The 12,096-nt window shown below is 34.0% G+C and overlaps 2 protein-coding genes across 3 annotated transcripts; one reads left to right on the top strand and one right to left on the bottom strand.

The window, feature by feature from the left end:
* The first annotated feature begins 4,097 nt into the window (after positions 1-4,097).
* LOC105163907 (Excinuclease ABC, C subunit, N-terminal) lies at positions 4,098-7,119 on the top strand. Its single transcript, XM_011082433.3, has 4 exons — positions 4,098-4,327; positions 4,497-4,635; positions 5,915-6,048; positions 6,167-7,119. The coding sequence occupies exons 1-4, from the start codon at positions 4,164-4,166 to the stop codon at positions 6,936-6,938; spliced, it is 1,209 nt and encodes a 402-aa protein (XP_011080735.1). The 5' UTR covers positions 4,098-4,163; the 3' UTR covers positions 6,939-7,119.
* Positions 7,120-8,110: 991 nt separating this feature from the next.
* On the bottom strand, positions 8,111-11,536 carry LOC105163908 (CBL-interacting protein kinase 18). Of its 2 annotated transcripts, none has more exons than XM_011082435.3 (2): positions 11,270-11,536; positions 8,111-10,589 (listed from the first exon to the last, which is right to left on the bottom strand). In XM_011082435.3, exon 2 carries the CDS (start codon positions 9,761-9,763, stop codon positions 8,276-8,278), a length of 1,488 nt encoding a protein of 495 aa, XP_011080737.1. In that variant the 5' UTR covers positions 9,764-10,589; positions 11,270-11,536; the 3' UTR covers positions 8,111-8,275. The 2 variants fall into 2 exon arrangements, with proteins under 2 accessions (XP_011080737.1, XP_011080736.1); XM_011082434.3 differs by having other exon boundaries at positions 8,111-10,165.
* Positions 11,537-12,096: the final 560 nt, after the last annotated feature.

The raw sequence follows: 12,096 nt of genomic DNA, 5'->3' as shown, positions 1-12,096 counted from the left end.
CCTAACTTCCTCGGTCTCTTCTTCACAACCCTCTTCTTTACTCTCATCGTCTTTCAACTTGGATCTACCGAATTCCGAACCCCGCCTTTGCATGATGCGACATTGTATCGTGCTAGATTAAGCAGAGTCGTGTTTTCAGGAGGAAAAAACTACAGTAATTCATCATCGTCGAGCATTGGTACTGCCGATGAAAAGATGAAGAATGAGTTTCGCCATGGAAATAGGAAGCTTGGAGCAGCATATGCCCCTCTGCCGATGAGCATGCTGCCGAAAGGCCCAATCCCGCCTTCCGGCCCCAGCAAAAGGATCAACAACTATAACAATTAACATATATACATACCAATGATGAATAAAGGGATTCAATTTGATTTATGCAATTTTCCTTTGTTTTTTTTAATACTTATTCATTCTTTTAGAGTCATTCTTCCACTATATATATATATATATCTATATATATATTAATAAGATTCATTGTTAGATCATCTATTGCGTTTAAATTAAAATACAAATTCAATACATCGAAAAATTTAAATTAATGAATAAATTTAAAGTAAACAAAGAGATAAGACGTTGTTATGAAAAGTAGACAATACCACCAATATTAGTACGTAGAAAACTCACAACCTCGTGATTGTAAGATCTTACTCGAAAAAAATATAATTTTTCGCTACGGTTAATTACTATAGTCAGAATAAGAAAATCACGACAAATACAAATCCGCCACGGCTTTGCAACGGCCATTAACCGTTGTTTCTACAAGTGCAGCTAAAATATTAGTCATGGCTAAGCCATGACAAATAATTTGACTATGACTAAAAACCACGGCGAATATAAATTAATCGTTGTAAAAATTTAAATTTTTCCTTTAATTTTATTTAATCATAATTAATAGTATTATTTTACCATAACTTTTAAATCATGATCATCCGTAGACTGTAACGATTTTTTCATAGAATGACAAATAAAATTTTATCAGATTGTACTGTATCATTTTTTTTAAAAAAAATTATATTATTGTTACATTAGTTCGATAATTAAAAGATATAAACATGTACACACATTTTATTAATGTAATCATTTAATGTGATACACATGTCAATGTGATAAAAGAGTATTTGTCATCAACCGTTTAATTCCATCCACATCACCTCTTTTTAATACAAGCGAGGTTTTGGGTTTAAATCTATTCCGATATAAAATTAAGATTATCGATTTTTCCTATTCGAGCTAGAAAAGAGTTTCAAAATTAGAAGGAGAAGATGGGATTTCTCTTTGAAATTGTTCTCTGCCTTCATTCAATTGCCATTCCTCAAAGTATATAGTGCCTATCTCGTAAGCTCAGTACAATAGTTGCTTATAAAAAAGATCGTGCACCACTGCTATATTCAAGCCTTTTAAAAAGATAAGAATTCGAACAACTATGCCGGCTATATTTTCTTCATTATAATAATATCTATTATATTATCTAAATACTACTTATATAGGTGTATTTACGGTGTACCTATATCCAATATTAATTTAGTTCTGTAATTATGTTTTTCATTCATTAAGTTCTTTAAATTTTAAAATTGATAAAATTTAGTACTCAAATGGTAAAAAATTTTGATTTTTGATTGAAACAATGACATATCATGCCAACTGGATATTTTTTAATAATTTTTTAATCCTACGTGATTCTATACATGAGTCGGAAGACATATCGGATATAATTATATTATATGTATAATAATAATTTTAAAAATAAAAACAACCACCTCCCCAATCCCCATCCACGACCCTCCCCCCTTTCCAGTAGGCCTCTACCCTCCTCCCAACTCCCCCTACTGCCACCAGAGGGGGGCGATAGCGCCACCAAAGGTGGAGGCAACCGTGTCATCTAAAGGTCAAGGGTGAAGGTCTCCATACGCATTACGATGGAGGTCGCCCAAGGGTTGCCACACCCTCCGCGCCATCGCCCACCTAGAAATGGTGAGGATGGAGGGCGCACCCTCTTTTGTGACACCAGAGGTGTCGCAGTTGCCCTTTAAGCCGCGCCCAATAATTTAGAAAAACTAAAATTATTTAAGTTTTAATTAATTTAATTAAAATAATTAAAAAAATTAAATTTTAAAAACAGGTAAAAAAACATATTAAAAAGTTAAGAAAATAATTTACTTTTTTAAATTAATAAATAATATAAGAAGTATTTAATATTATTTATAATAACTTAGTCTTTAGGCTTATGTAACGGTACTTGTGGCTATACATGTGGACAAATGGCTGGACCCCTAAGTAAGAAAGTGACATGCATACAATTTTCAGCTAAAATTCGAAAGTTGGCCTAAATAGTTACATTTAAAATCCTAAATCGAACTAAATTTTATCAATTTTGAAACTTAAAGGACTTATAAAGAAAAGGACATAGTTATCGGACTAAATAATATGGGGTATATTTAAAGGATTAAAAAAATAATTTTTCCTTTAATTTATAAGTTTTTTAATAATTTAAAAAATTATTTTAGTCTTAACTTGTTTATTTTTAATACAAAATTAAGATAAATAGTTAATTGATAAAATTACTAAAATTAGTCTTTCTCAACTTATTTTTGTTGTACCAAATAAGGAAAAACGCCGTAGAGTTACTTCCATTTTGATCACTCCAAATAATTTAAAGAAAAAATATTATTGTTTTCCTTCCTTCTTTCCTATTCACTTTCCATTCGCTCTCATCGAACCAAACGGAACCTAAAGGTTATGAATAATTGACATATGTTACGACTTCTGTCTTGTCACATTCGGCTTTGTTTAACTTATTAAAGCGGTGTTTGCAATAGTTTAATTTAAATATTTATCATTGCTTTGCTAAAAATAAAATTAAAAATAGTCTTCTTAATTTACGACTTATGCTTTTAAATTGGTTAAATTAAACTTACTTAAATCATAAGATATAAACTTCTTTCTACCAATATTTGCAACTTATTGGTCATATTAACTTCCCCCCAAGCTGTCCGAGTTCAAAATTTTTCATTTTTGTTTTAAACAACTCCAAACTTTCACTATAACTAATTATTCAACTATTCTTTATAGGTTTCCCCGAAAAAGAAAGCAGAAGCTATTACAAATATCTAGGAGTGTGGAATTTTCAGTTAATCGATCGAATCAAAAATTTATTTTTTATCCAATACCATGCTGAAAATTCGATGCGGTTTATGATTATTTTTTTTTTAAAATTTTAGTTATTCTGTTCGATTTTGATTTTTTATGCCGATTAGCAGAATCGAACAAAATATCAAATTTTTAAAAGAATGTGTATATTAATATATTATAGTATGAATATATATAAATATAATAAAAACATAATATATAAATATTAAATATCTTAATTATATGTATTTATACTAAAAAATAATAACTTTATAGTTAATACATACTTAATTATTATAATTATTAATAATTTAATAATTATTATATATAATATGTATATATGAATGCATACACCTCTTCATATCCTTTTTTTAATACCCATTATGTTATACCCTTTTGTATCCCCCATTATGATTTGTAATTATAATGATTTATGGTGTATTTTGTAACCACATTTTTGGTGGTCTATAAATACCACCATGTATTTCATTTGTAAATAGTTTTTGGAGAGAATAAGAAAGTTTGTTGGAGAATACATATATTATTTTACTTTATATTCTATTAAGAGTGATAGGCCAATAAACTTAGAATTTCTCTAAGTTTATAACAATAATAAATAAATTCACATTATCTATATTTTTTGTTATGATTTTCAATTAATTCAGTATAAAATTGAATCGAAATAAGTTTGAGTTTTGTCGAACCAAATCAAACATTTAGATTTCGAAAATAGCGTATTAAAAATATAATTAATTAAACTTTCACTTCGATTCGATTCGGTTAACTGAATTGAACACCTTATCACGTAATTACGCACGAATCCGATCCATCAACCACCTTATACCCACACAGAATACACTCTTTCATAAGTGGGCCTGTGATTTTTCATGCAGTCCAAATGCTCTCCCCTTTAAAGCCCAAGTCTCAAACTTGGCCCACTCAGAACTACAGAACGGGAAATGGAGAAAGGAAGAAAACTACGAATTTCAACGGTCGAATTTCTGCTGCAGTTTGAGAGAGAGAGAGAGAGAGAGAGAGAGATGGGGAGGAGGAAAGGGAGAAAACAGACCCAAAAAACCCTAATTTCAACGCATGAAAATTGCCAAATTGGTGGAGAGGCAGAAGAAAGGAAAGGGGAGGGGTTTTTTGCATGCTATCTGCTGACTTCACTCTCTCCCAGATTCAAAGGGCAAACCTACATCGGGTAAGATTGGATTTTTGTACAAATTTCCTCGATCATCATTGTCGGATGTTGATTAATAGGATTAGTAAATTCGTTAACAATTAATCTTATCTACTATTGTTTCCTTTGATAATTTCGTAGGAGTTGTAATACGTATTTCATATTTGCTTTTGTTTATTTATTTTTGAAGATTTACGGTGAACCCTCGGCGGAGAATAAGGCAGCACAATGGCGAAATTGGGAGCGGGGCGTGGCGGACGAAGCGCAAGCGTCCCTGGGAAATGGTGTTGTGCATCTATGGCTTCCCAACAAACGTTGCCGCTCTTCAGGTACTTATGTGAGCTGCCCATGTTTGTGAATTCACCGGAAGTATTATTTTAACTTATTATTTCATGCTTGTGTAAGAAATGTGGGTAAATCTTGTCCTGAAGACTGATGCTTTTTTTATCTTTCCTTGAGCTGAAGATCTTTTGTCTTACCAATGTGGTTATCGTTTGAGAGTTTTGATCTTGTTTGCATTTGCTTAATCTTGATCTCGCACTTTCTTCTGGCATTTTATCTGAAAGTCATGTTTGTTATCACATGTTTATATCCATTTAAAGGTGGTGGAATTGGCAGCAAGATACTTTTTCTGTCTGAAGTTTTAGCACAATGTATGTTCACAATTAGGGATAATTGCATACACTTGGTAAGGTTGGGAAATTACAAAAGACTCCTTCCTGTCATGCTTTATTTCACAGATTTCCAATGTTCATCTCGTTTTTAAGTGTTTCTTTGTAATATGTCTTAATTCCAGGAAGCTTCAGTGTAATTATCCGTTGTACTGGATTACTTGTGTTTTCATTTCTACATATTTGCTCGATCTTGGTTTTTGCGATATGTCTGTTGAGTCCATAACCTCATTTTTTAGTCATAAATATTGTTACTTTTCACGGCATCTATCCTTATACTATGTATAAAGAAATTATTACCCCTATCTAAAGAAATAATATCTATATAGTTTTTCCATTCTTATTTCTTCTCTCCGCATCCGTGTTACTTAATGTTTTCTTCTTTGCTCTCAAACTACATTTGAATTGATGAAGTTGAATATATGGGAAGAATTAGAAGAATTTGAGATGTGTCAATATTCAACAAAAACATAATCCAAAATAGAGTTGAAGGATTCAAAATCCTTTGAAACAAATTCAAGGATTTGTTGCTAGGGATTTGAAAATCCGTAACTTCAAATCTATGAATATAAATGTGGCATCACATAATTTTATTATTAAAATTAAGTTTTTATCTGTTTTATTTATTTTTTCTAAAAATTATATTATCTTTATATTATTTGTCTTTTCATTTATCATAATATAATAAATATATTGCAAGATACTTAAGTTATACTCAAAGTTCAAAAAGTACTTTTAATAATATATTGTGAAATTATACATCGGGTGTGCCAACAGTGCTAGTGAATTATAATCTTCACCTACCAGTAAGTCTTTATGTGTATTCAAAAGCATATGCGAGTTAAATGTGGTCAAATTGGTATAAAGCTTTCTGTTTTCGCTGTATGTAGATAAGCAATTTGAGTGATGTTACAATTGTTTGATTTGCAACTTGCAGTTCGAGTGGGCTTGGCAACACCCTGTAAAATCCCTTGCAGTAAGAGTGGCAGCTGCAAGTTTCAAATCCATCTCTGGACTTGCTAACAAAATTAAATTAGCATACACAATGCTCACTCTTCCTGCCTGGCAGAGGTATATTAAATTCTGTTCTCCATGCACAACGTGAAATCCTTGGTTGATTGATTCTAACTGTGGATTGTGCTTTCATATATTCACGATTTTCTTTCTTTCTTTGTTTTATGGTTTTCAGTTTGAACCTCACCATGAATTTCTTCTCAACTAAATACCAAATTTATATCTCTGGTTGCCCTACCTTGCCTGAGCAACAACGGACCCAAGTTCGTTCGATGGATGAGTTGCCCTGTTATAACTGGAATGCGTGCTTGAATGATGAAATCGAGGCTGATGAAGAGTTTGAAGTGAGTGGTAGTTTCGAGCCATCAACATCGGAAGAATCAACAAGAACAGTGCATGATTCTCCGAGCAACCATTGTAGTTTTGAAGAAAACATGCACATAGAAATGAATCAGAAGGATAATAGCAGTTGTGAATTAAATGAATGTTCGGAGGAAAGAGAGCAAGATCAGAGGCAGACCTTTTTGGTCCTTGATAATGACTACTCTTTTGGAGCATCATCTTCATTTGTCACCGACTCATGTGATATTGCCGGTTATACTGAAGCAGGGCAAAAATGTGCCTACGTGTCACCTGATAAGCTGTCTATAGCCACCTTCCTTTCAGACAAAGAACCATTTTCAACCGAGGCCTCCTGGGATACTGTCAGTTACATTGAGGACGGGCAGAAAAGTCTGGACATGGCACATCAGAAACAGTTGACAGCCACCTCGAGCTCAGACAAAGAACCATTTTCAGTTGAGGGTCCTAGTATTCGTCGTAAAGTTGAGGTAATAGATATATTTACACCTTCACCATGCTACAGAGTAAATACAGGCAGCAAGAAGAGAAGGCCAGCTGTTTATCCTGAGATAATTGACTTGACCAACTCTCCCATGTTTGTTTAGTTGTCTTCAACATATCATTGTTGTAATGATTTTTGAGATGTCTCACTTTATCACCACTATTAGTTTTCCACCTGTGCATAATGCACCGAGGTGTATAAATATGAATTCACCTGAGAAATATTATTCACCAAAACGAACACTAATTTTAAGCATCGTAATGTCTTAGTCAGCTATCCGACTAGCCTAACCTGTGTTAAACCTATGTATACTTGACCAAATGATCTATTGCGGACCTCATCCCTGATAGCGGACCCATCTCCATATCAATCCAACACATTATCCACGAACTCAGACTCAAACCAGATCAACATTCATAAAGGCTGAGCTGAAATATTTGAAGAATGTATATCGGGAAGTAAGTTTTTAATAATTCATGTGAAAGAAGATGGTGTAACTAGGTAAACTTTAGATAATGATTATACAATGATTAGGTGCTAGGTAAAAAATAATACTCTTATTTTTGTAGAGTTACCAATGCAAAAAATAAGCCAAAAAAAAAAAAAAGTCACCATAAAAAATACAATGAGAAAAAGAAATTGTTGGGTATTACCTACTAATTTTCAAGTTGGTTTTAAAATATTTAATTTTTTGTTAACTTTTATTATTTGTGCTTTCTAAAAGCACACTGAAGATAATTCACTAGACTTGAAACATGTATGATGCCTCAATGTAATATATAAAAAATACCATTAAAATGTTATGATGGTCATATTTATTTAATTATGCACAAACCACATGACATGTTAGGTACAATGTCGAAAATATGTCGTGTCTGGTACAATGTTCAATGAGTATTTGACACGAAGAATGCTCCCATCATGAGAACGAGGTTGGTCTTTGATGCAACTCTTGGATAGGATATTTGGAAATTCCAGGTATTCTTGAATCCACTTGGCCTACATCACCTCTCGCCATCTATGAATGTCATGCCCCGTGCCCATTAGATGGGAGAATTGCCTTCGAGTTTGCTAAATGCACTCTGAAATTCGACACGAACAACTTACCAAACAAGAATATCCAAGATATGCACTTGAATTCTTTGATTATAAATTATGAGATATTCACTTGACTAGTTCATAATCCATGCGAAACAAAGTATCATGGTAACATACGTTTATATGCCCCCAACAGTGTAAAGGCATGAAATAACAGTAAAGAAAGGACACACAGCAGCACGAGCAAACACCCTGTACTTTACCATCAAAATTTTAGTTACACACACTCTCATGGTCTCGAAACAAGGAAGCAAGTCAATCATGTGAATGGGTTGTGCCTAAAAACTTCACTAAAATCTATATAAACACCTAGTAAACTATGACCTCTGGATTGTCTGGAAGTTAAGGTAGTTTTTCCTGCAGCAGCAGCAGTTGCTGCTGTAATGGATCTTGCAGTTGCTTTAATTGTTGTGGTTGCTGGTCCTGTAATGGCGGTGGCTGGGGAGGCTCGTCTTGTTGCTCGAGCTGCTGGTTACTCTGCTGAGGAGTTGGATCACCATGCGAAGCCCAAACAATTTCTTGAAGGCCAGGTCTTATACCCTCGTCTAATATCTTCTGGTATTCCAACGTATCTCCACTTGTTTTCTTCATCTCGACCAAATGAAGGGCCGGAGTGAGCACAAAAATCTCGGCATCGATGGACAAAACTCCCTTCCGACCCTCCTTCAATCCTTCAAACTTGAATAGACCTCCGTCCCTTTTGTTGATCTTGAGCTTCATGCGCTTGGCAACTTCTTCCAGCTTAGAGATGATGGTCGATGCAGGTTTCCAGGAAATGAATCTATATTCCTTCTTTGGAGAAGGACCCTCAAACAATCTTGATAGGTCAAATCCATCCGACAAGGAAATGAGATCAAATGCATTCAAATCTGGAAGCCTTGTCATGTCTTGATTGCCCTCTGCTGATGTACTGCCATTTTCCTGCCGGCTAGAAGCTGCTTCAGTCTCTGATGAATGAACTCTACTGCTTTCGGGATCATCTGTTTTTGCTTTGGTGCTTAATCCCCGTTTGTACCAGGAGCTTTCCTTAATTCCTGCAGTCGAGATTCTACTAGTTGGGTTGGGGTCCAGCATTCTTGAGAGTAGCCTGCGTACTTCGGGTGAAAACCAACGCGGGCATTTATATTCTGCTTTCCCAATCTTTCTATACATCTCCATCAAATTGGAATCGTGGAACGGAAGATAGCCGGCCAACAAAACAAAGAGAATCACCCCACACGACCAAATATCAGCTTTGGCTCCATCATAGCCTTTCCTGTTAATTACTTCTGGGGCAACATAAGCAGGAGTCCCACAGGTGGTGTGAAGGAGCCCGTCTTGGCGTTTGGATTCAGCAAGAGCACTCAAACCAAAATCAGAAACTTTGAGATTTTCATTCTCGTCTAACAATATATTCTCAGGTTTTAAATCCCGATGGTACACACCCCTGCTATGGCAGAAATCAACAGCAGTTATCAATTGGTGAAAATATTGTCGTGCAATGTCTTCCTTTAACTTGCCTTTAGCCACCTTATTGAAAAGTTCACCTCCTTTAGCATATTCCATCACAAAATATATCTTGGTTTTGGTGGCCATGACTTCATAAAGATGAATGATATAAGGATGTCTGACAAGTCTCATCACTGATATTTCCCGTTTAATTTGATTTATGATCCCGACCTTCGTAATCTTCTCCTTGTCTATTACTTTAATAGCCACACTCTGCCCAGTTTGGAGACTCCTAGCATAATAAACTTTTGCAAACGTGCCTTGGCCTAATAACCTCCCTAACTCGTATCTTTGCATCAATATAACACCGTTATTATCCATATCCAAAGTACAACACACCATATAACAAAACTAGTCTCTCTCTGTTAACCTATGATAATGAACAAAGGAGCATTGAGAATTGGATGTGGCTCAACCGTCCTCAGGCAAGATAAGTGTTATCATAACACACATTTTACAGGTCGACGACCAACTACTCGATATCAAATAATATGTGCATGAGTTACAGCCAATATCTCCTCTCCCATCCAGGATAGAGAAAGGCAACTCAGCTAAGGCCAAGACCTGGTTAACCTTAGAGTAAGAATCCAAATTCAAGAACATTTTTCAGCATTCCCTGGTTTGTCTTTGGAGACCAGTAAAGAAAATGCTGAAAAGTTCTGCTACTAGATAAACCTCAGCAGACTGCTTGGAGCGGTACCCAACAACTATGAAGAAGTCAATTCACCAGATGAAAGATGAGGCCTAACCGCGATACAAGAAAAACAAGATTAATACACATACAGTACAGGCAAACATGCAGATCACTGTAAATCTAGAGCTCATCATTCCAGCAACATTCATCACCAAGTTATACTTTAGTCAAAATAACAAATACTATAACACAAATAGATTGTTCTCAGGCTAAATTATTGTAATATCAACTTCTTTACATAACATGATCAATGTATTTACATACATCTAATACATACAGACGGCACCGGTGTGAGACCTAAAGATAACCCGCATTAATTATAAAAGCTATAAGCAATAACATAAAGGATAAAAGAAAATGCAACAGAACTCCGAACTGTCTTTATTCAGCAATATTGTGATCAACTTATCCAGACTCTAGTCCGGAACCGTAGATTTTGCATAAAACTGGGTTTATGGCCAGCTTAACTTCACGCTAAAAGAACAACCAAGCAAAGGTGTCAAAAGCGACTAACAAACATAGAGATCAAATAAAATATTCGGTATTACAACTCCTATCAACTGTAATCACTAAAACTCAAAGATTAACAGAAGATTAGATTGGATTTGTGCATTCCGTGTATCCGAGCTTTTAATTATACACCCAAAGGATCCTTAAAACTGAAACTCAGTTATGTTAAAAAACTGGTCAGTATTGAAGCTATCACACAATCGAAAATCAAGATTCAGCTGAAGATAACTGGTTAAAACAACAGCTAGACCCTCATTTCTTATGCTTATATTTCTTTTTCCCAACTCTTTTCCCTCCCCTAAACCCAAAAATCTAGTCGGCAAACATGATCAAATGCCTGGATTCTGCATTGCCATTATACTCATATCCACAAACAGCAACAGGCATCATAGGCGATTTCAGGTTCCAGCAAAAAACAAAATTGCCTTCTTCAATCAAAGTGGTAGAGAAAACGAAGAAAAATCAACACAATGAAACAATATTCACAGCCCACAAAAAATAAACACCCGAAAAGCATAATCAAATCAAGAAAACGAAAGAAACGGAATAAAACATATTTCATCTTCCATCATCAACAGGCAGAAAAAAAAGCAGCACCTCAATTCGAACCATGGATGAATCAAAAGACAACAAGATTCAGTTACCTTCAGTTATTTTCTTGGGCAAGGAAGATGAAAAGATTGCAGAGAAATACGTGTGATTTTCAAGAAAACGTGTGTGGGTGAAAAAACAGAGAAAGATGTGTATATACTTAGGTGGAAGAATGATCCTTCCTGATTCCTCCAAGAGAAAGAGACCCGAGATAAACAAAATTAAAAAAAAAAAAAAAAACAAAAGCAGAGAACAAGTGGCCTTGCAGCAGATGCAGCTGATATCTATCTATCGCCCAAAGCCAGCTCCCACTTTCCCAAGCTGTTCTAGAAAGTCATTTCATTGCACGAGATTCATAGGGTGGTTTGGTAAACTTACTTGAAAAGGTTTTTGTTTATTTTTGGATCTTACTAATTTGATTTATTTCCCCAAAAAAGTTATGCTTTAGATTTATGAAATGATAAATTTTTTAAAAAATATAACATTTATAAGTAATTGTAATAATAATAATTTCATAGTTGATATGTTCAGAATCCAAGAAATATGATGATATTATGAAAATAAATTACGAGCTCCTTTAACTTTCTTGAAAATGTTTATAAAATCGTAATATTTATCTGGGAGTTTATATAAAATCGTCAATTCAAAATTTTATAAAATACTTTTTAAATATTTCAAGATTTTTTATGTCTTATAAAAGTATATTTTCGAGTTATACCATATATATTTATTTGTGTTTGTATTTATATTAACGTATGAATTAAATACAAATTAAAACATACTGAATTATTTATTCTATATATTACTTTAAGATAAATAAAAATAAATAAAACATAGTAATTATATGTTACGTAGAAACACAAATAAATATTTAAAATAT

The sequence above is a fragment of the Sesamum indicum genome, linkage group LG6, assembly GCF_026168435.1.
Source record: "Sesamum indicum cultivar Baizhima isolate 11 linkage group LG6, ASM2616843v1, whole genome shotgun sequence".
NCBI lineage: Eukaryota > Viridiplantae > Streptophyta > Magnoliopsida > Lamiales > Pedaliaceae > Sesamum > Sesamum indicum.
This window is presented reverse-complemented; position numbering and strand designations above follow the sequence as displayed.

Coding starts and splice junctions, on each gene's coding strand:
- LOC105163907 (XM_011082433.3), top strand. CDS start 4,164: ATGGGGAGGAGGAAAGGGAGAAAACAGACCCAAAAAACCCTAATTTCA. Junction 4,328..4,496: donor AAAGGGCAAACCTACATCGG/GTAAGATTGGAT, acceptor TTATTTTTGAAG/ATTTACGGTGAACCCTCGGC. Junction 4,636..5,914: donor CAAACGTTGCCGCTCTTCAG/GTACTTATGTGA, acceptor TGCAACTTGCAG/TTCGAGTGGGCTTGGCAACA.
- LOC105163908 (XM_011082435.3), bottom strand. CDS start 9,763: ATGGTGTGTTGTACTTTGGATATGGATAATAACGGTGTTATATTGATG.